Source organism: Pholcus phalangioides, unplaced genomic scaffold, assembly GCF_987345545.1.
Source record: "Pholcus phalangioides strain wild (caught in Gottingen) unplaced genomic scaffold, Ppha-v1.0 ptg000004l_1, whole genome shotgun sequence".
NCBI classification, from domain to species: Eukaryota; Metazoa; Arthropoda; class Arachnida; order Araneae; family Pholcidae; genus Pholcus; species Pholcus phalangioides.
In genome coordinates, this window is record NW_028301597.1 from 10510189 (window position 1) to 10535867 (window position 25679).

At 36.3% G+C, this 25679-nt stretch overlaps 1 protein-coding gene across 7 annotated transcripts in view; it reads right to left on the reverse strand.

Annotated features, from left to right (window-relative positions):
* Positions 1-589: 589 nt before the first annotated feature.
* LOC149086528 (transmembrane protein 117-like) overlaps positions 590-25679 on the reverse strand; it is a 255499-nt gene continuing 230409 nt past the window's right edge. For 3 of the 7 annotated variants that reach the window (XM_089255986.1, XM_089255987.1, XM_089255988.1), the window contains one exon: positions 590-1184. In XM_089255986.1, coding sequence (XP_089112112.1) covers positions 763-1184 — 422 coding nt within the window. In that variant the 3' untranslated portion in view covers positions 590-762. Of the gene's footprint in view, positions 1185-7551; positions 7904-8596; positions 8695-9045; positions 9279-16971; positions 17040-25679 lie in introns of those variants that run through there. The other 4 variants (XM_089255989.1, XR_016196129.1, XR_016196130.1 and 1 more) reach the window with 4 other exon arrangements.

Genomic DNA, 25679 nt, shown 5'->3' on the forward strand with positions numbered 1-25679 from the left:
AACGATATCGTGGCCCAATATAGATCTATATTGGAAACTGAAATTTTACGATATAGATCTATATCTTTGTGCTACTTGGGTTTACATTTTCACACTTTCATAAAAAAAAAAATTTGATTTCACAGCAAGACTAATAAAAACAGTCTAGACTGTTACGCCAACATGAGAAAAATTCAAATTTCTTTTGAAATCAGAAAACATGCTACTTCACTAAACATCAACTGTAGCCATATCCATATATTGCGATTTAATGCCATTAATGAGTTGGACTGACACAAACACACGCGCGCGCGAGTGTGCGTGTGTGTATTACCAAGTTTTTGAGACAATGACATATGACAGTTTTTTTAGTTGTCCTTAAACTTTTTTACACCACCTTAGCTTCAAAATATGCAAAAAAAAATGTATGAAAAAAATTGATAACTTAAACCAAAGTCCTGATAACTAAAAATAAATTTTTCCCAACCGTATTGGTTCATTCGATACTGGGTGAAAGTGATAACACTTTCATGGATAAAATATTATTATCAATGGTTCTAATAAGCGGCACCGACTATATATGAAATTTAAAATGATACACATAAGAACAGAATTTTTCAAGTTTTTACTGCACAAGAACTATCCAGACAATACTGGTGATTTTTACAATAAAGCCTCAAGATTTGATATTAGGTGAAAAATTCCAATTATTCAACCTAGATACAAAATATATGCAAATGCAAGTAAATTTTTTAATGACTACCCAAAAGACAGTGTTAGTTGTCATAATGGCTTCTCACAAGATTTTAACGGACATGAATTTTCATCCCATGATACAACTAGTTCTTTGAGTTGTTTATCGTGTGTTTTTTCATAACTAAGAGGTGACTTTTTGCTCAAAACATAATGTGTGCACTGTGTTCCCCTTTCTCGTCGCCAACTGCTTCTTGGGATTTGCCGTTTTGGATTTCTTGATCTTCCAGTTAGAAGTCTATCAGTTTGAGGAGGAAATCGACCATACATGTAAGTCAAAATTCCAAACATTGCAAATCCTATCAGTGATGGCATAAAAGCCATGCTTTTTACAGATAATGGATATCCTAAATATCTAGAATTCATTGATATATCATCCTGTAAGTATGTCTGATTTGTAGATGTATCAATTTGCAGACTTCGGTACTCGTAAGTCCACAAGCTTGTGTTACCTAAACAAAGCAAAACTAAAATTATTCATTCACAAGACGAATATGATACTTCTCAATAAAAAAATGTTTATATGTACAAAAAAAAAACATAAAGAATAGATATTAATCCACCTTTACATGAGTAATAGTATTTATTTGTGTGCAAACACCCCTCCAAATTACAAAGTATGTTTGACATTTGCAATCATATCTGCATTTTTGTTTCATTTCCTGTGACATTTTGCCCCTGATTGAAAATGATCTCATGTTTAGATGAGAAGGTCATTAATAGGGCTTGGATTTCTGGGGCTTTGCATATTTATTTATCAACTTTTTTGCATATTTCGCTATTTTTATGTAATAGATCATATTTTCAAAATTTCAAGGCATATTTTATAAATATAAATCTATATAAATCTTTCATAGTTTTCAATAAAAAGTAAATGTTTTCCTAGCTATTCCAATTCTGTTTCAGACAGGTTTCTCTTCGGTTCCTGCCTCTGACAAGAGAGCTCTTTCCTCTTCCCCATTATTCACAAAAATCTCCTAAACGTACCCCCACCCCCCAAACCTAGGCTACCTATGACTTTTATTAAAGGGTCAAATTCCCACCAGTCACCATGAAATATATGCTCCAACTGATAATCTTAGCAACCTTTTTGAAAATTGTGCACAAACACAGTGAATGTTTAGAGTATATCATATAAGGCTAGGATCTTTATGGACTAAAATCATGCATCGTTGCTGATAGGTGTTAGAGCCTGAATTCTAGGATTTTTAAAAAATTAGCAACAGTATTGAATTTATATATATAGAGCATAAAAAATACTAGCTTTTCAAAAGCACTGGTGTGTGGCTGTAAATAGATTAATCATCTGAATCAATGATGGTAATTGGTCCATAGTGGAAATTTTTTAGCATTTGTGAAAAATTGAGTTTTTTTATCAAGTAAAAATTATTAAATTTTTTATTTTTTTTATTTTGGTCAATGTCTTTATCAAACTAAATACTCAGCTAGATATTTTTACCTATAGATTATATAGCATATGCTATAGATGATATACAGAAGAGTAGATGACTTTGCTTAATAATACTCAAAAAATCATCAACGAATAAGGGAAATATTTAAGGAAATATTTATTATTTCCCAGTATTTGCCTTATTCATTGACAATTTTTTGAGCTCAGGATGAGCACATTCAGCCGGACTAGATTTCAAATTCAAAGAGAGAAACTAAAATTCTTTGTTTTACAAGAAGTTAATTCTCAAGTTTTTGATGTGTATCACAGAATGTAAAAGAATCACACAGTATTGCAGCAAGAGCATAGCCAGTTAAGAGGAGAGGGAATTTTTGAGTCCAGAATTAACTGTTATCTGGCCAGATGAAACTTGCATCCAGAAAACCAACTCTTAAAAGATGCCAAGTCATAAAAAACTATTTAAACTAAATTGTGAAACACAACCGAAAAATATTTCACAAACTTTCAGAATCGAATACTTTCATAAATTTTCAACAAGTATAGACCTTTCATAAAAACTTCCTCTCTATGTCTGCAAAAAATAACAATGATAAGGAGAAACATGACAGTAAGAAACAATGCATGAAAATCTATTTACACTGGGCTTTAGAACACTATGCTGATCAATTAAAATTCTAGTTTCAGCTTCAATCTCGCAATCATGCTGCTTGTCTCAAAAAACACAGCTGCTAAAAACATGACCTTGAAAATTCAACAGAACCATCCTGAATCATTTCTCATTTTTCATGTTGCAAAATCAACAAGATCGGGACTCCAAACTACTACTTTTCTTGCTGGCTTACAGAACTATTACTTAACCGCACATGCACCTTGTAAATATGCCCCCTGAGGATGTAATAACAAATCGATACCTGTCAGAATGTATTTGTGTTTTGAGTGCCCATAATGTTGTGTATTTATATTATGAGAGTTGTAATATCTCATATTCTAGTGACCTACAGAACTGCTGTCCACATGAACACAAGATGATATATGACATATATCACAGATGATATCTTTGGCTGCCAAGTTACCTTTCTGAAGCCAGATGACAGCACTTTTTAACACATCAGGGGCCGTTCAAGTATTACGTAAGCAAATTTTTATCTATTTTTGACCCCCCCTTGTCAGCAAAATTTCGTCATCAGCTCTGCCCCTCTGAATCCTAACACATATTGGTGGGATCGGAGAAGTATACAGGTGGGGGGGGGGCGCGCATAGAGGGTCTTGTGCCCCCCCGACGATCAAATATTTATTTTTTTAATGAAAAAAAAAATATTTTTTTTTAAATTTGAAATTTTGGAAGACAATACCTTTATATGTTATAATCAATTTCTGTTAATTTAAATGTTATTTGAAGGCTATGAACTCAAAATTTATCTTTAATAAATTCATTTATACAAAAATTGCCACGTTTTTAAGACAAATAAATTCAACTGGTCGAATGGTCATATTGGCGAAGTCCCAGGAATCAACGGACGTAGTATGAAAAGAAAGCACACGTTGGGCTAAAATATTATCACAAAAAATGAGTAACTTTGCCTGGTTTTAATTTATACAAAAATTGCCACGTTTTTAAGACAAATTCAACTGGTCGAATGGTCATATTGGCGAAGTCCCAGGAATCAACGGACGTAGTATGAAAAGAAAGCACACGTTGGGCTAAAATATTATCACAAAAAATGAGTAACTTTGCCTGGTTTTAATTTATACAAAAATTGCCACGTTTTTTAAGACAAATAAATTCAACTGGTCGAATGGTCATATTGGCGAAGTCCCAGGAATCAACGGACGTAGTATGAAAAGAAAGCACACGTTGGGCTAAAATATTATCACAAAAAATGAGTAACTTTGCCTGGTTTTAATTTATACAAAAATTGCCACGTTTTTAAGACAAATAAATTCAACTGGTCGAATGGTCACCCAGGAATCAACGGACGTAGTATGAAAAGAAAGCACACGTTGGCTAAAATATTATCACAAAAAATGAGTAACTTTGCCTGGTTTTAATTTATACAAAAATTGCCACGTTTTTAAGACAAATAAATTCAACTGGTCGAATGGTCACCCAGGAATCAACGGACGTAGTATGAAAAGAAAGCACACGTTGGGCTAAAATATTATCACAAAAAATGAGTAACTTTGCCTGGTTTTAATTTATACAAAAATTGCCACGTTTTTAAGACAAATAAATTCAACTGGTCGAATGGCGACCATTTATTAATATTTAATAAATTCATTGCAACCCACCCTCATGGGCGGAGATACGGGGGGGGGGCCTGGGTGTATTGCCCCTCCAGCGTCAAAAGTGGAGTCGACTGATCTAATGTATATATGAATTGACATCATCATCGTTCCCCCCCAAACTTCCAAGTCTATCTCCGCCTATGCCCACCCTCCAAGCCATATAATGATAAATCACACGAAGGCCCATAGACCAAATATGGCCCTGGGGGTTATCTGATGCGGCCTGCCCTCCTCAAATCTAATTTTGTAAAAATTAACCAAGCGGAACATTTACAGATCACTTAAGTGTCCCGTGGTACAATTCCAGAACATTTAAACGGCCCGTGGCACATTTCCAGATCACTTAAATGACCCGTGACACATTTAGAGATCGTTTGAGTGACATGTAACGTAGTTTTAGACCACTTAAGTGGCCCCCAGTGCGGTTCTACATCACTCAAGTTACCCGCAGCACATTCTCAGATTATTTAAGTGATCCGCGGCATATAACTACGGATCACTTGAGTTATGCGTGACACATTTCCAGAGCACTTGGATCCGCGAAACATTTTGAGATCACTAAAGTGGCTCTGTAGGGCACTTATCAATAGTGGAGATGTTACTTCAAGTGCCCACAAATTATCGAAAGGTTTTTCTCGTTTTTGACGCACCAAGTAAGATGCCATTAAAAATATTTCATGTTTTCATGAAGGGTGGTTGATGACGTAAGCATTATCAAACCCCCCCCCTCCTGTCATCAAGTCAGCAAATCGGAAACCCCCCATCGATGATGACGTAATACTTGAACGGCCAACAAGCATTCCTCAGAGTTCTCCAGAAGTACTCCATAAATTCATAGAATTTATGTAATGTTTAGCAGTAATGTTTAGCACCACAAGAATATGTTGAGAAACTTGAGGAAATGCCTCGAGGATGTGCACTGAATTACCAGAGACCGGATCAACATCTGCTCCGAGAAGATGAACATCTATGATGTGAAGACTACTTTCCACAACTTCAAGGAAGGAGACATATTTTTACTCTGGAATCCAAAGGACTGAAAAACTTATTATGCACATCTTATGCTCCAGAAATTGTAGGAAGGAAATTACATAGTTGGGAAGGAACTGAATGTGATTATGGTGTGCATTCAAGGAAAACCATCACCAAAGTGCAAGGCTAGCCTATCACAATCACGGAAAAGTTTAACTTGTTGAGTTGGTGGTTTTATTGCCCAGGACAAGCAATCCTCAAAGATTGGAGGACAATCTGACAAAATTTTTGTAAATTGTTCTTCATCATTAATTATGTTCATTCTCGATTGTAACTAATGCTAATAAAATTATAAAATATGAAAATAATTATTAAGTCCAAATAATGAATTTCTTGTAATGCGCACAAAGTTGCCTACAAATTTAGCAATTACAAATTTTTTGATGACACCATTATATAGGAAAAAGGTCCTATAGAGAAGAGTCAATAATCAAGGTAAAATAATCACCGTCGCCGCAGTGGTGGTAGGCTGAAGTTGGTTTTTCCGGTTTCCAACTTCGAGGTGCGAATGAGAGCCGATCTCCCCGTTAAGTCAAGTCCCGCTGCAGATGTAACATGACGATCTGTGATCTTTTACACAAATCTCAATTCTTCAATTTAATCTTTATTCAGGCCCCAGGGTTCGTTGGCTACCGCAAACCACCCGAGAAACCCGCTGGCGATCTGGTTCGGGCCAGTTGGTTCGCTTAGTCTGACTGTCAGGGGGGTCTCCTGGCTATCGGGCGAGAACGGGACCAGAGGTCGGCCTGCCAACGTACCATATAAATTCTGGTTTACATCAGTGTCAGAGATCCCAATAGCTCGTCTTGTTACCTTCACTTTCCCTGTGTGGTGGGGGGGGAACCACATCAAGTAATCGTCAAACTCAAACATTGAATTATTGTGTTGACAAATGACGTATTTAGTGTTTTGCAACATGTTATATTTGTGCAATATAATATAAATGTTCTGAAAAAGTGTTATATATACAAATGTGCAATAATTTTACCTTCACGCCATCGGTGGGTCCTAGGACCATCTCACGGTCAATAATATCATGGGTATACAATTTGCAATAGGCCTAAAAGTTGCGGCTCCTGGCCAGATATCCAATTTCTTGTATTTGTGTTTCCAGATTGTGTGATATATTTTTGTGCAATATTATTTCTCTCTCTCATGAAGATATGTGAATCATATGCAAAGTTCAGTATCGTGCCTTCAACCTTGTGATTGGTGCCGTCATGAGACATTATGGGAACGCTACCGTATAAATACCGGATGCATATAATGGAATACATCACTGATTTATTTCCTCCAGACAAACGGTTCTCTTACTAAGGTGTACGTCAGTTGGTCCCTCAATCATAACGGTGCATTAATTGTTGAAAGGTGTGCCTCGCTGTAATGGATCAGGATGACGTCCTTCTCCGTTACTGTTAATTTATGTGGGAAATAGTCATTTCTAGGCCCCAGGGACCGCTCAGCTACCGGAAACCATCCAGAAGTTCCGCTGGCATACTGTCACGAGCCAGAAAGTACGCTTAATCCTACAGCCGTAGGGTGGGGTCTTGCGGTCGTTTGACGAGAACGGAACGAAGGTCGGGTCCACCAAATTTTATTTTTCATGTAATATACGCTTAATTATTTAGTTTGGGGATTCTCCCGGGGGAAGATATCACATCGTCTCGTTATATTGTTATTGTATTTTTACTTACCTGTTTCGGTGGTTGGCTGCAGACTTCTGCCGGAATAATTATTTTGTTTTTGTGTTTTTCAGTGTTTGATGTGAGAGGCGTGATTGGAGAGCCTGGCGAGCTCACCTGATTACGTTAAGCATTGCCACTGAAAAATTTTTAAATATTTTTTGACTTTGTTTTGCATGCAAATTATTTTTGTGAATTGTTGAATTTTTATCGAGAGACGGAGTGTTGCCGGTGGGCGAATGGTCCTAAAGTTAAAGCCGGTTTATGATGTATAAAAGCACGCCCCTCGATCTCACTAATTGCATTCATTCATTCAAGTATTCACCTCTTGCTTTGGCTACTTGAGTAGCTTGTTCTTCGCTTCGGTCGTGAAATTTCAAAATAATGTTATGATCTAAATAACTATACCATTCTTGTTTCCGGCGGGTCCGGTGAAGATGTTTTTATAAAAGCTAAATAACCAATTAACGAGTCTTGCAGTTCAACCCGAGACTAGTTGTCCTCTGGCAGATGAAACCTTGAATGGTCTGGTTCGTGACGAAACTTCTGGTCTAACGCTATAGAAACGTCCAGTACCTCTATCTTCAACGTTCAACTGGCTGAGCTCCGATGGACTGTCATCGATGATTGCTGGGAGGTCTACATGGAAACTGGTTGCTGACGACTTGTTCTGAAACATGGGACACTGTTCTTCGGTTGGTTCCAATGACGTGAATGGATCTACATCGCTATCGTATCTAGTGCACCTGCATCTCTTGGTCTGCAAGAAGAAAGGTGATGTCTGGCTAAATGGGCATGGACTTCTGTGGTGAGATCCACGCTTTTTTATAATTAAAACTGATGTTCGAATAATTGACTTTAACGCAAAAAAAATTGTTTTAATGAACGAAGTCTAACTTAATGTAAAATAACCTCTTGAAGTGATACAAAACAAATTGTTTGTTTCCTGATTGTTGTCTGCCTTTAATTGGATAATTCGAACCGGGCACGTAACTCCATCCAGGCGTGTTACATCGCCACCTCTTGCGACTTATCACCTGTTCTCATGTGTCAATGAAACATTGTTTTGGTTCCGTCGATTGGTGTATTGATTGGTAGCCAAAACTGCTGCCCGAGGGCCTCTCTCGACTTCTGCCTCCTGTCGTCTCTAGCTCAATGGCTGGCCAATAACCTCAACGGGCACCTCAAGCTGTAAACCCGTGAGAACCTGGCTCCACGGTTTTCTTCGACCGTAGTGTTTAAAGACCAACGCTTGACTGTGACATCTTGAACTGTTTTATAGACGATGTGAACTAACACATGAATTTTCAAACAAAGCGGTGACAACGTTCAATTTTATTGTTTCAATACAATGTGTTGTGAGAGAAATCTGTGATAACCATTGGTAAAAATGCTATACTAAATTATAATATTTTATAGAATAACTGTTTATTATTTAACGAATGACGAGTACCTTTCATTGTTGTCATCTAGTCAATGATCACACTGGATTTCACTCAATAATGAACCGGGAAATGCAAAAGCCTAAACGTCGCACAGAGAGCAACAGTCCTACAACGGTATATTTATTCATTCATTACACTTCATTCACTAAAAGCTGAGAAAAACTCAGTTAAAAAAAATGATTGCAGATGGCAGCACTACACAGAAACAACTTCACGGAAGGTTCACTACACACACATTCCAACATGCACCAATTCATTAGAAACTCCAATATGGATGAGGTGCATGTCTGGTTTAGTAGTAGTAAATGATAAGAGAGCAGAATATCAAAAGCATACGAAGAATTATTGTTTTAAAATGTTCCTAGAAGCCTGCATCATTCTCTTTTGTTTCATAAAAATTAGGACAAACAGTTAACCGGACAAAAAAAATTTATACAAATAAAAAATACATTCATACTTATTCGAAAAATGTTTTTCCCAGTTTTTCATGTCAAAGAAGGGAGGTTGGTACTTTCCTTCTTAATTTAATTTTTTTGATCCCTGTAAGTACCAAACGTTTCTCTTTGCGATGTTTCCTTTTTGAAAACAAAAAGGCCAAACAATATGAATAAAATGAAGCTCTCGGTCAACCAGAAGAAATGAATTCTGAGCAGCCTCGGATATCAGGAACCTCGTTTAATAGAGATGATCCTTGAATGTTTAAAGAAGAAAAATTAATCCAAAACCCAGATACACAAAAGCAAAGCAGTTATCAATTATGTATGTACACACGATGACAGTCCCTTACCCGTAACGGGTCGCACTGTGGTTTACAAAAAAGGAATGTGACTGCTGAAACTTTAAATGGTCACTTGCTATCAGAAAAAAAGCTGAACCTATGCATTTGCCCTTTCATATGTAGGGGTCCATGATAAAACAGTTTCGTTTTCAGTACAGAACAGGGTAGATGTGGTTGCTGGAACCGCCCAAATGAGCTTTGTTTACATCGGTGACCCAAGGTGGGTCTCTCTGTGGTCTTTGTTTCGTTCAATAGAGAATTCTATCTTGAATCCATCTAAAATAAATTCCATCTATCTGCCGGCCGATCCATATGGGACCCTGAGTTGGCTTGTACTCTATTCATATCAGCTCAGTACTTGATACCTGGTATTGGGCCCGACCAAACAGACTGTTTTGATCCACGAGGGACCCCAAGAGGGGCCCTCTGTGGACTCTGTTTCGCTCAATACTTGTTTAGTCTTTACCTATGATCTGCTTGACATATGCGCTGAAATAGTTGGGAATCACTGCTGGAAACTCAGGCTTCCACAGCCGAGCTCTGCTCCACTTCAGCAACTTTTGGTGTTCACGAATACGCTTTGAAGACTTGGCTATTCGTTTGGGGAACATTCAGCATTCTTCTTTCAATTACTCACATTCTAGACAATTAACTTATCTTTCTGTGAACGATTTTAGAAATTGAAAGAAAATTTTATAGCACACCAAACTTGTATCCTTTCTTAAAATGAAAAGAAACACTACAACACCCATTGATGACATGTACATTTACAAATAATACCTTTAACTTCATTCACTGCTTATAATTTTCAAACAAGACGATAAAATCAAGAAAATTCATTAAAAATTTTCAGCTTTGTACACTTGATTTATGAAAATTTTTGTATCGAAAACTCATATTCTTTGTCTTTAAATAAAGTTTTCCATACTACTAAGTACAGAGATAGACTCTCAATAATCCCTCCAGCCGCTGTGGTGGTCGAGTGGTTATAGTGCGGACTCGTGATGCGAGGATCCGGGTTCGAACCCCACAGTGGTGGTCGGCTGAAGTTGGTTTTCTGTGGTTCCCAACTTCAAGGCGCAAATGCGAGCCGATCTCCCCGTTAAAAAGTCTCGCCACAGAGAGCAACAGTCCTACAACGGTAAATCATTCAACCATAACACTTCACTCATAGTTAGAAAAACTGGGGACAGCACTACACATAACAAGCATTACACAGAAACAAAAAACTTTACGTCAGGTTGCACTACACGTACAAGCACATTCCCGCATGTACCGATTCGTTGGGGGGTTCCGCGGGGGAGGGGGTGCATTTGGGGTGTAGCAGTAGTAGGTAGGGCCTCCAAAAAATGGCTCGGGGATCCATGATGTTCTTAAGTCAGCCACCTCGTTGGGCAATTTGCCTGTTGTGGCGTCGTATTTGTATTTGTATATTTGTATTTGTAATACAGTGTTTTTAGGCTAGTTTTCTTAGAGCATAGAAGAGGGTAAACATAGTGTATGTCTATGAGCAGAAGTTCATATTATTTAAATGGGCTTTTTCTATCAACTTGCAGCAACAACTTTAAAATTCGATAATTTTATAACGGTGTTCTTTGTTCTCACCTAAAATTGCAGCCCCCTAAATTTTGCAACCGGAGCAGTTGCTTTCCCTGTCCCTCTAGTTATAGCCCAGCTATTAGTTCCAAAAATATTCAACTCGATCTGCTTTTTTTTTTGCTGATATTCTTCAGTTTTTTTTCTTAAATTATTTTTCCAGCAACACTCAGATTTTAAACCCTCACGCCCCGCTACTGAAGACAATGTCCTATTTACAGACGGTCTATAGCCCAGGGCATCAAGTTCAGAGGGTTGGCAATATTTGAGGAGTGAGTGACCAAGTAAATTAGCAAAATGGAGGAAGGGGGTAAAATTTGTATAACCCCCAATAAATCCATCTCCGCCTAGACAGCAAGTGACTAGGTCAGTGAGTGACCAAAGGAGTGAGCTAAAGAGCGTGGGACCAGTTCAGTGAGTGGTTTAGAGTCAGCTGTCTGAAGCGCATCCTGGGCCCTCGGGTAGTGATTTTTCTGAGGCCCCCTACCCGGCGAGACATGTTTAATTTTGAAAATTTTAACCAGATATAGTTTTCACAAGGCCCCCCCCTTTGAGGACCCACCCGGGGGGGGGGGAATGCGTTGAGACACCATATATTGCCTAGAGCGAGCGCAAATAACCAGTGACCAAAACCAGTGTCAAACACGTGAGTGACTAAAACAGTGTGCAAGCATGTGAAGGAATTGACTTTAACGCATGTGTACTTGCATTCATATGGGGGGGGGGGGAAGCGGGTTATAGCACAGGGTATTGAATTTGCGGAAAGAGTAGTCAAAAAAGTTGAACTAGAGAAAGGGGCGGTAAAATTCGTGTAGCCACTGACAGCAAAACCGTAAATACGCTTTTCATTGAACGACTAACTACTTTCAATCTTCAAAACCTAAATTTCTCATTCGGTTTTAAATAAGCAACTCATGAAGGATGAAAACTTTAATTTGGAAACACCTTAGCATGAGTTTCTGAATTACTCTCTCTCTCTCTAATCAGGAAATATAAAATTTTGGAAACAAATGCACAAAATACTGAATGGTAAATCTTGCTTAATCGAGTAGGAAATCGAGACAACAAAATATGAAAATATTTTTTTAAATATTAAAATATAACATTTAAAAGTCATAGAAACCAGTATAGCCTATTTTCAATAAGTGATGATCATATTACTGATGTTTCTTAAAATATACATAGCGTAAAAACCTGTTTTGAACATGTTAAATTTCAACTATATTAAATAAGCAATGCAGATTCCAAATGATGCTACAGTATTTCAAAACAGATTGAACATAGGAATTGAAAAGCAACAAGATAGTTTCAACATTGTGAAAAAGCTTGCTATTAAGAATTATAAAACCAAGACTTCTGGATGGTTTAGACACAATATAATTAATATGTTGGTTAAATGAAAATATTTTTTTAAATATTAAAATATAACATTTAAAAGTCATAGAAACAAGTATAGACTATTTTCAATAAGTGATGATCATATTACTGATGTTTCTTAAAATATACATAGCGTAAAAACCTGTTTTGAACATGTTAAATTTTAACTATATTAAATAAGCAATGCAGATTCCAAATGATGCTACAGTATTTCAAAACAGATTGAACATAGGAATTGAAAAGCAACAAGATAGTTTCAACATTGTGAAAAAGCTTGCTATTAAGAATTATAAAACCAAGACTTCTGGATTAATATAATTAATATGTTGGTTAAATGAAAAAGAACTGTGAAATACTACACCTAAATCCTTCAGACAATCAACTCTTTGAAATAATTCACCATGGTATTGTTAACTTGATGAGTTAATTAAAGATAGTTAATCTTAACGAGATGAGTTAATTGATGGTAGTTAGGGAAAATTGAAATATTTTATAGATATTATATAATAGTAGTAGTGATAGCATAGGAAAATGAGCAGAAAAAAAAGAAAGAAAGAGAAGTAAGAAGCTACAGTGAAGGTAAAAGAAACCTACGATAGTATAAGAATGTAGGTCAGGAGGCAAAATTTTGGGTAATAGTGAATCGCATGTGATGGGAAAGTTTAATCCTAGGAGACAGACTGTTGAATTTATGGGAAAAGCTATATTTTGGAATGCAGTTGTATGTAGTCGGAGATAACGAGAAAATGTAATAAAACGGGACCCTAGTTGAGAACGTTAGGTGGGTAAAATAATATTTGTGTCAAGCTGAAAACCATGGCACTGGAAATCTTATGAAAAATAAGATAAGGCTAATCTTTGTCACTGGTCAAATGCATTGATTTACGAAGGAATGTGCGTCTAGACGGTTCCTATGGACGTGGAACGGATCTAAATTAAATGGTAGGGTCATAGGTTATGGGAATGTGAGATTTTCCCAGAGAAGGAGATGAGTCAATGAAATTATGTTTAATACTAAAAAGAGGTTCAGACGGGAAAAGAGAATTTCAAGATGAGCGAATGGAAAGTCTTGAAATAGCACAAAAAGGCGGAGTTGAAATTATCAATCAATATATAAACAGATTTTAACAGAGAGAGGAGGAGTAGTTTTTTTTGGAGTTAGATCAGAGGGATAGGGAGTCGGAATCGGAGTATACGTATTTATTTTCAAGTCTCTCAATAAATTCTAATTGGTTTAGAATTTTGTTTAACCCTGGGTTATACAGTACAACAAGGTTGCTCTTCACTAGAAAAGGAGACCTCAAGTTCTGTAGGAAGTTACACAACGCAATGGAGAGGTTAACTTTTCTGGCTTAAATGTATTAATGGGAACTGGCTACCAAGCGTACAGGGAAAGCCAACAGTATTTAATAAATTCCTTTACGATTTTGCCACTATCGTTCTTACTGATTTTGCTTGTATAATAATATTAACTATAAATTTAGTAATTAACTCTAATATTAAGTATTCAAAAAAATTTTCATCATATAAAAATATTTATTTTATAATTGGTTTATATTTTTCAATTTCATGTTTAACTTTGTTCCTCTCATTTATTTTCCAATACCTTATTCTCAAACATGTGGCTAATTTTTTATACTACTGTTTATGCATATTAGAATCTCTTATATTTTGTCTCATTTTCGCTTGATGCTGATAAATGTGTTCCATTCTATGTTATGCTTAAATATATCATCTACCAAATATCTTTTTGCTTTCAAATTTACAAGTATGGATGGCTTAATTATTTTTGATAATTTGTATTTGATGGTTCATCCCAAATTGCATACAAATGCAAAATCTATAATTACATTAACTATTTATCAATATCCGAATTATTGTACTGTTATACAACTACTGCCCATTCATCCAACAACTACTAGCTTTATCATTTATTTATTTTGGTGCACATATTCAATAATTGTAACTATTCTTTGGTCAGATTTTTTCGTCAGAGTGAGTAATTGCGATTTATTCATATTTTCCACGTTTAGGTTTAATTATTTTCTCGTTTCAAATCTAATACTCTATTTTCAAAACTGTGTTATGCTAGAAGTTATACAATGTACAATTTCAGTCATCTTACAACTTTTTACCATTTCATATTTGTGGATCATATTATTTAACCTTTCCTGCTGAATGCAAGAATGGTTATTGTTGTTCGAGAACGAACTATAAAACTACTCTTAGTACTATAAATGATAATGACTTGATACTTGTTAATTTAAATTTTTTCCTAAATCGCGAAATTGAAATGAACAGAAAACCTATACCCATACTTTTAATCGTCATTCATTATCAGATTTGTAGTGCTATTGAGCATCCATTATCTATTGCTGGGCTTCCGTCCGGGGTGCTTATTCTGTATCACATTTTTTTATTATCTCATTCGAGATTAAAATAAACTTCAACTATCTTAGTACCCTGGAGGAGTTCTGTAACTTCTTAAACCATTCTCAGAACAACGATTCTCAATCTACCACAGATATTAATGTTGTACATTTTAATATCAGAAGTATCAGAAAATTTTTTGATTTATTAATAACATATTTACACGAAAATTTATCATCTATAGATGTGCTTGTGATGTCTGAGGTTTGGATTTTCAGTGAAGAGGTTTGTGTATATAATCTAGATGGATTTGATTTATTTGCATGTTGTAGAGAATATAACAACTCTGGTGGTGGTGTGGTATATACTCATAAATCACATTAATTTTCAAGACTAAATTATGGATCCTTCCTGTCAGGCGAGGTAATTGTTTTACATCATCTTTCATTAAATTTAAATATAATTTGTCTCTATAGATCTCATTCGTTCAAAGTTAACTATTTTGTCAATGAATTAAATCAATTTTTACATAAATTTAGATATAAAGATATCTTATTTATTGGAGATATTAATATATTGATTTATTAGCTCCAACACATAATACTAATTCCGAATATATTGACACTCTAAGAAATCATGCATTTTTACCTCTAATCTCTCATACAACAAGACCTCCATCTAATACTTGTATCGATCACATTTTTCTGCGCAACTCTAACCGCCTAACTAATATTTATTCATCTGTTTTTTTAACTGATATTACTGATCATTATCCTATCTTATGTAAACTTTCTTACACTGTAAATAACTCTAATAAGCCATCCCCCAATCTTTTTAACAAAAAATACAAAATTGTTGATTATAGTGGCATTTCATCTTATTTAGATAATTATAAATTTACTCTTCAGCATAAGCTTGCCCATTCTCGGTTTGATGAATTTATATATTATCTCGAGAATATAATCTACAACTTTACAAAATATATCACAACTAAGCCTACACAACAGAAAGCTGCTTTTAAACCTTGGATTTCACCAGAACTCAAGTTCTATATTAAGAGTAAGAAAAACTTTACCTAAAATCTAAAAAATATCCATTTGATATTCTGATACAAACAGCTTACCGTAGTATTACATCATTTGTCAAATCAAAAATAAAACTAGCCAAATACACGTATTTTCAAAATCAGTTCTTTAATTGCAATTCACCTATCAAACATTGGAAATTTGTTAATAAGATATTAGGAACAAATGAAAACCCTGTCACGTTGCCTTCAGGTACTAATATGATTCGAATAGCAAATGAATTCAACGCACATTTTATAAACATTTCTCCTCTATCTCACCCAATATCCGATGACTTCAAAAACTATATCTCTAATAACAGCAATTCCATCTTTATTTTCCCAACTACACCTGATGAAGTAGTAAAGATCATAAATAATTTATCTAACAAAGTTTCGAGTACTGACCTAATTAATTCTAAAATGTCTACCGGGTGACACTATTGTGCTCCTGGCCGACTTGATTAACAATTGCATTGTAAATGGTGTTTTCCCAGATTCACTTAAATCAGCTGTTTTCCTAATATTTAAATCAGGTGATGAAAATGATTTTAACAATTTTAGACCAATCTCTATTCTGTCTTCTATCTCCAAGATCTTTGAAACTATATTAAAAACTAGAGTCCATTCATTTTTATCTAACCATAATTTTTATTCTGAAAATCAGTATGGTTTCCTCGTAAATAAATACACTGAATCTGCCATCCTTAAATTAACTTCCTCTGTTGTACATAACCTTGATGCATCAAGAAAGACTGTTGCAGTTTTTCTAGATATAAGAAAAGCATTTGATAGCATAAATCATGAAATCCTTCTCCATAAACTTGAAAAACTCTGTATTAGAGGTAATGCACTTAATCTTTTTAAATCTTATTTACATAATAGAACACAATCTGTTAAATGTATTACAAGCATTAGTGATCCCATGAACATAATAAAAGGTATTCCTCAGGGCTCAGTACTCGGCCCACTTCTTTTTACTATTTTCATCAATGATTTTTGTAAACTTGATATTGAAGGTGAAATAATTGCGTTCGCGGATGACACGGTTCTTCTCTTTTCTGCTTCTGATTACCAATCTCTTCAAAATACTGTTAATAATGATCTCCTAAAAGTAAGAAATTGGTTCCGTGCTAACAACCTCCAAATTAGCGTTACTAAAACCAAGTTTATTAATTTTTCTTTAATTCCTACTAACCAATCTGGCGTAAGTATTACTCTCCATGATATCAACAGCAACAATGATTTTTCTTGCACTTGTCAAGATCTAGAGCAAGTCAGTACAATAAAATATTTAGGTTTGCATATTGACCAAGATATGAAATGGAAATCGCATATTAAATATTTATTAAATAAACTTAGATTTATGCTTTACAAATTTTATTACTTAAAACAATGTTCAACGAACACCTTTTTATTAACACTTTACTATGCTTTTTTCCATTCCCATCTAATGTACGGTCTTCTTGCTTAGGGCAGCGACTACCTTACTAATCTTCAACCAATCATTTCTATTCAAAATAGAATTTTACGATTTATTACTAATGATTATCACACGCCTACATTTGCCCTTTATAACCGCCTACAAATATTACCCCTTCGCCATCTTTATTTTTACAAATCACTATTGCTCATTTACAAAACTCAGTTTTCCTTCAACCTTAATACCACTCGCTCGTCCTCAAGAATAAATAGTACTTACAATCTACCACTAATACACAAAACAATAGCTAGAAAACACTTTACATATATTATTCCAAAGTTCTATAATTCACTTCCTTTAAATTTCGATACAAATATCTCTCTGCCTACCTACAAAAAATTAATTAAATCCTATCTCTTATCTGAGACAAACATAGAAAAACACTTTTGAACTTTTTTTTTTTTTTTTAAATTATGGTGTATATATATTTAATTTGTTATTTTTTCCTCTGAACTTATTTGTGTGTATATATGTGTATAAATATATTTTTTCTCTTCACCTTGAGCTTACACGTCCTCAGCACTTTTGTTTTTTTTTTTACCTTGTAAATTTTTCCTCCATGTTAATTACTCAAAACACCACCACCATGGTTGTCACTGTTTAATTATATATTTTGTTAATCCCCCCTTCTTTTTCTTTCCTATAGTTATTCTATTGTGTATCATTTTCACTTTGTTAGACGATTTGTCTATGTATTAAATATCCAGTATGAGCCGTTCCTGGCTCTTTGGGTATAACTACTTCAATTGTATATGTACTTTTTATGCTTGAATAAAAAAAAAAATACTGTAATTATACATTTATATAACACAGGGTTCGTGTAGCGGGCAAACTTTGAGGAATCTTGTGGCCAATCAAGCCCTAACAATCCCCCTCCCGGAAGATGCCCATATCCAGGCCTTTGCTGATGACTTTGCCTTTGTGATAGGGTCAGTTAATGTATCACAGCTAGCGACAAAGGCAACTAAAATTCTTAACGATTTTTTGAATTGGCTTAATAAACATAACCTCAAAATCTCAACAGAAAAAAAAAAAACAATTTCTCTGTTTCACAAAAAATAAATATCCCCCTAGGATCAAAATTAATGGTAAAAATATTAAATGTGTAAACAATCTTAAATATTTAGGCGTAACCATCCTAAAAGACCTCGGCTGGGAATCACACATTAATGAACACGAACTAAAGCTTCCATTTTAAACTAACTAAAATAGCAGGAAAATCCTGGGGCACCTCACAAAGATTTAGGAACACCATCTACACTGCTCAAAACAATTAGGGGAGCACATGGTTTTAACAAAATTACGCAAAGATGTATACTGATAAGTAACATAAAATTAATCATCCATAATTTAAAGCTTAGCAGGAAACGGAAGAAGAAAACTTCATATGCAAATCAAAGTTCATGACGTCAAAAACCAGAAAAAGGAGATAAGGGCATAAATTGGGATGTTGCAGAAACGTCTGTTTTACTGCCGTAACTGTGAAATTCAATTGCGCAGTATTTTTTTTTCGAGACAAGGTGACTTGAGGATGTCTCAACAACGTGATTTACCGGAATCCATGGCATGGCGTGTTATAGGCAGACTGGAATCCGGGCAAACACAATGTAGTGTCACGGACGCTGTTGGAGTCGCCAGAAGTGTTGTTGCAAGGCTGTGGAATCGATTCCAAGAAACAGGAAATGTTAGACGTCGACCAGGGCAAGGTCGGCCACGCACCACTACAGCAACTGATGACCAGTATATACAGTTAACAGCCCGTCGAAACAGAACAAAGAATGCTACGCAGCTGCAAAGACGGTTGCTCTTGGCAACAGGACGAAGGGTGTCCAGCCAAACAGCACGTAATCGGCTTCATGAGGGAGGGCTCTATGCACGTAGGCCAATGGTCTGCATTCCGTTGACCCCACGCTACCGTGCGGCCCGAAGAAGATGGGCTGCTGAACATCGAGATTGGGAGCAACATGATTGGAGCCAAGTGCTGTTTACAAACGAGTCCCGATTCAGTCTGGAGTGTGACACCTGATGTGTTCTGGTATGGAGGGACAGGGGCGCTCGAAATAACCCCGCATTCGTTCGTGAAAGGTCACAATACAGACGAGCTGGTTGGATGGTATGGGGTGGAATCAGCATAGGCGGACGTACGGACCTGCATATCATTCGGAATGGCACTTTGACGGCCCGAAGGTATGCAGACGAGATACTGCGACCTCATGTCATCCCTTACGCTGGAGCCATTGGAGATTCCTTTGTTTTCCAGGATGATAATGCCCGACCGCATAGAGCTCGTCTGGTGGAGAACATGCTTGAAGCAAACAATACAGAGTATGGAATGGCCAGCGTGCTCTCCTGACCTGAATCCAATCGAGCGACATGCTCGGACGACGCATTGCTGTGCGACCAAGGCTGCCTGTTACTGTCCGAGACTTGCAGATTGCACTTCTTGAGGAGTGGAACAGTATTCCCCAAAGTCGGATCGATAACCTCATCGCATCCATGGCAAACAGGTGTGCAACAGTCTTAGCTGTTCGAGACCACATGCCCTATTAAAACTCATGCATCATGTCTAAACAGTACTTTTTTTATCGTTTACATGCAACCAAATTGTTGCCCTAAATCATCTTTTCATGTTTTTTCCATATTTTCAAAGAATTAAAGCTTAATTCCAAATTTTATTACGTCTTTTTTCTGTATTGCGCATTGATACGCGTGTACTATCCATTGTATGCCAATACGTGGCTGTCTCGCACGGTTTTCTTCGCTTTTTTGCTTGCTCCCCTAATTGTTTTGAGCAGTGTACAAGACGGTAGTCGAGAGATTCATAGCCCATGGCGCCTCAGCTTGGTATAAGCATCCAACCAAAAAAACACAACAGGTCTTAGATAGCGCACAGAGGAAATTTCTTTTAACAATAACCGGAGCCTATGACACAACAGCTATGCTCGGACTCCAAGCGATCACAGGCAACTGCCCACTACACCTAAAGCTCCAAATGGAAGCAGTCTACACAAACACAGTTATGTTTAGGAAAAACCTTCAACCAGAACTTCTAGACTTTGACCCCAATAACTTTGAAGCACGGGAACATGGCTGGCACCACCACCCCTCTGCTCAACTATCCCCAATCAAATTTCGATTGACAGCCATGATATAAAACTAGCAAACACCCACATATACACAGATGGCTCCAAAACCAATGAAGGCGTCGGGGTAGCCTATTGTGTATACACAAACAATACAAGCAGCGTTAGATAAAAACAATAGTAACTTTCAAACACAATTGTTAGCGATAGAAGCAGCTGCACATTATGCAACAGGAGCAGAAGAACGAGTTTTAATAATAACTGTGATAGCCACTCCTCCCTTCAAGCACTTCTAGATCCAACAAATAGAAACACAATAGTACGTGTATTGAGGCGGCGTCTATTAAATAACCAAAATATTTTCCTAGGTTGGACCAAGGCCCATGTAGGTAATCTTGGAAACGAGAGAGCAGACTCTCTAGCCAAAGCTGCAATCAACTTTTGACAATAAACTTGATAACCCTTTCCCACTAATGCTTCTGAAGCGACAACTTAAACAAGCAACCCTCCAGAAATGGCAGCAAATTTGGGACCAAGGAACAACAGCTAGGAAAGTGCACGAAATTGTCCCTCGAGTCACATACAACAAACTAAACTGGAATAGGGAGGTGACTATCTTCATAACAGGACATGACCCATTCCGTATATGTCTACACGAACGGAAATGCCATGCCGCCGAACAGACATATGTGCCTGCAGTATGGTAGATACTCCTGTTCACTATGCAACAGAGTGCAAATTTACAAAACATCTACACATGTACAAATATTCCAAAAACAATGGTTCACTCAAATAATCAAAAACAAAAACACAGCAGCAAGGATTACAAGCCTTGTCAGATATGTACACGGCAACGAAAAACAAAAAAATCTGTCCACCAGATTTATAAAATAATGTTTTAAATGTTACAAAAATAAGGGGGAGAAAAACAGGAATGGATAAAAACAACAAAAATCATATCCACATGACTGCCACTACTAACACATAACCATTACATGTAAAAGATATAGCATGTACTAACGGGACCCAAACAAAAATTTTTATGACATTCCCCTTTACAATGATGTAAATGTGATAACCACAAGTTTCCTTCATGCCGCTATTCTAGCTAGGGTGCCGGGCGGGACAACACGAATGGTTTCATAATAACCTTATATATTACATATGTAGTTTATATTTTATATATATTCATTTTTTTAAAATATAAATATAACCAGCCAGAGAGTGAGTCAACCAAAACACCAACACCGAATTAGCTAAGGCTCTCTCCAGACAATCCCCCATTTAAACCAAGCCCACATTGCTCACCAAAACAGGGTTAGGGCGAGACGACTCCACCTGGCAGTTATATATATATGCATATAAATGTGTGTATATGTGTATTTCTCTTTCCTCTATTCAAGTTCTTCATGCATTTCATGTCCACAACACACGTGCGTACTCATATAGTCGTATTCATGTTGCTCACCGAATAAGGTGATAACACACAATACTTCTATTTTGTATATTTTCATTAAATCCGCCCAATAAAACTGATGCTGGCTTCTAGTCCGCAAGTTATCAAATCCATTTGCTCACCAATAAGGTGTTAAGCGAGATGACTCACTCCAATATATATATATATTTTTTTTTATTTCACAATAAGATTCTCGTTTCTTTTTCTTTTTGTATTGATCATTTCATTGATCATTTATGTCGCACCACGGTCATTTTCTGCCCACGAGGGCTAATTAGACCGGGACCTACAATTTATTGCCGATTCCGAACGGCAGGCTTGTTTTTCATACTCATCGAGAGGTTGGTGCGTTAACCCCTCGATGGGGGACTCCCTGCGGTAGCAATCTTTGCTGCGGTCAAGTCGCCGTTTTTTTTTGTACCCCTGTGTCAGGAAAGTTTTCTGACAAGGACGAACTGGGTATCGAACTCGCGACACCTCTAAACATCCTTTGGTACTTTAGGCGAGCATCTTATCGACCGGGCTACCGCGCCCCTTTTCTTTTTGTATCCTGTGTATAAAATATGGCAAGTGTAAGATAACAGATGAGATGGCATGGGGGAGCCCTCAATTGCTTTTAAAACATTCCTCCATCCTAATATGTGTACATTCATCCATCTTAACTATACCTCGAAACTTCTCCAACTCCCCATCTCATCTTGTCTGTAATCACCACAAAATTTTTTAATCGTGACAGTACCCAATTGTTCGGGAAAATATATTGTAAAAATTTTGTATGTTTTTTTCTTTTTTTTGACACAAAATAAAGTGTTCCAGACTCTGCCACGAAGCTGGGCTGGAAGAGATCTCGGTAACGGGATAAGTCCAGTGGCAAAGTTCTGGCTTTCATTCATTCATTTATGTAATTATGTATAAGTGCAGAATGCCTACTATAGGTAATAAATTTACACTTACCAATGTTTAAATACAACTTATTATTTACACACCATAAATTAAGTTTACTAATAGATTCTTTTAATTTAGCAACATCATCAACATTATTAATAACATGGAAAATTTTTTATATCATCAGCAAACATTAAGCATTTAGTACCAGTGTACAAACAGGTTTATAAATAAAATATTTATTTATTTATAAATAAAATAGAAAGAAAGGGACCTGAAATTGACACCCCCCCCCCCCGAGGACCACCAGAATAACATGCGTAACAAGAGAATTTACAGTCATTAAAAATAACTCTGAGATCTCCCAGTAAGATATAACTCAACCCACTGGAGCAGATGTCCAGAAAAGTCCCAACCCCTGACCTTCCGAAAAAGAATATGATTTATTGAATGAAAAGCCTTTGAGAAATCATTATAAACAACATCAATTTGCTGCATATTATTTATAGTTTGTGATATAACTTGAGAAAATTTGACTAGATTAGTTAATGAAGATCTCTTGGCAATAAAACCATGCTGACAACTAGAAAACCAGAAACGAACGTGGCCATACAAATACCTTACAAATAGAATTTATTTTAACTATAGGCTGATATTTTATAACAGATATATCACCTCTTTTGAAGACAGACAACACAGAGCAAGTCTTCCAAATTGTAAGAAAGACACCTGAACTAATAGAGATATTAAAAATGATAGACAGAGAGACAGCTAAATATGAGCCACACCCCCTTAATAATGTATGGGAGAACACAGTCATCGCCTCTTGGCTTTTACGACTTTTGAGTTTTTTTATAGCAGACAAAACATGTTCAATAATGGAACCAAAAAACAACTATTCGCAAAATCATAACTTATTGGACAAGATGTTGGGCAGATGTTGTAGCGTTGAACTAAACTTTTTAAAAAATTCGGCAATAACAGGAAAATCAGATGATGATCTGCCACAGTAAGACATGACACTGGAAAAGCAATTTCGGGATCTTAAATTTTAGCAGAAAGACCAAAATTTATTAGGGGGGTTGTGATTAATATAATTTTCTCAAGTGAAGAATTATAATCATTATACTGAAAACGTATTTTACTTTTAATTTCAGCCCTGACACTGCGCAGATTACAAAAAGATTCAGAGTGACCATTCCGATATGAATTAAGAGTAATCTATTCTTTCTTTTGATTAATCTAACAATATCGGAGAACCATGGTGAGAATTTACTTTCCTTACTCCTGAACTTAGGAATGCACTAATTAAATACAGGGTGATTCAGAAAAGATGGGGAAAACTTGTATCCCCTTGAGGTTATCGTACACACCAATACAAACAATTATCAAAGAATGCATGGTCTAACATGAAACTCAAACATGCTAGCACGTTTCGAAACGACCACTCCATAAACGTTAAAACCGCATTTCTATTGAAAGTTATCGGGAGAAAAAGAACACCTTGCATGCAAATGTAACCTGGGGAAGAAGAAACCGTATGCAAATCCGCGTCGCAGTGAATAAAATGCACAGACGCCAGCCCTGTGAAATTATTCCAGCGTCCAACCGTTCTAACTGTTGTAACGTATGGGATAATGGCGCACTTTAGTAATACTGAAAAAGTAGACATGCATTTTATTTACAGAGCTGTAAACGGAAGTACCACAGAGGCAGCACGAATGTACGATGAGCGTTTTCCCCACAGGCGGTTTCCCAATCTGAAAACATTTGTACCCTTACATCAGTAGCAGTGCAAAACAGGATCCTTTCTTGCTTCTCGGTCTGATGCAGGTCGTACAAGGACTGCCAGAACAGCAAGTGTGGAAGACAAGATTTCGGAGATGGTGGCAGATCAGCCAACTACAAGCACGCAGGCTGTGGGCCCTGGCGCGCCACAATCCACAACATGGCGTGTGCTGAAGGGTGAGATGTTGCACCCATACCGTTTTCAACGAGCTCAAGCACTGAATGAAAACTATGCTCATCGAGCAGACTTCGCACTCTGGCTCCTAGAGCAGAGTGTAGCTCACCCAGATTTTGTGGCAACTGTTCTTTTCTCAGATGAATGCACTTTCGCAAGTGATGGTGAATTTAATACCCACAGTAAAAATGTCTGGGAATCTGCAAATCCAAATGTCCCATATCCACATGCGCACCAGCGATGCTTCTCCATCAATATTTGGGCAGGAATCATTGACGACATTCTAATAAGGCCCTGTATCTTCTGCTGGAACGCCTTGATGAAGGCAAATACCAGACGTTTCTGAAAAGTTTTTCCCATCTCTTCCGAATCACCCTGTGTGTTGTAAATAACATCATAAAAAACATGCAAGGCTTCATCAACATTGGAAAATTTTAACAAAAAAAATCCAATTAACAGAACGTAACAAATCAGTTAAAGCAAAAAAAATCAACTTTCTTGAAATTATATCTCAAATCAAAATTAAAATGAGAGTTGACTGTAATAGGTTTAGGTGATATGGATCTTCATTTACTAGAGGGTTCATTGCTTTATGAAGATCAAACAGAAAGCAATTTTCATCAACCACTAAAAGATCTAAAATTTTACTGTAAGAATTTACAACATTTAATTGGATAAACGAATGGTCAAAAATGAAATAATTAATTCAGATGTAACAGTTGTGAAAGAACTAATATGAGTATTTGATTGCCAATTGATTGAAGACATATTGAAATCACCAAAAATTAAAATATTAGACTTACAATTAGATAATATATCAACTGTATCGTAAAATTCATTATACAATGAGTGAATAGACGATGGTTGAAAATAAATAACACATACATGAACGCTAAAAAATTGAGAAAGTTTAATGGTAACCAAGGTGTTTTTATTGGAAATTTCAGCAGCCGAACACCAGCTGACAAAAACTATTCTTGACAGCAAGAAGCACTCCATCACCTCATAACCTATGGGAGTCACTACAATCACAACTA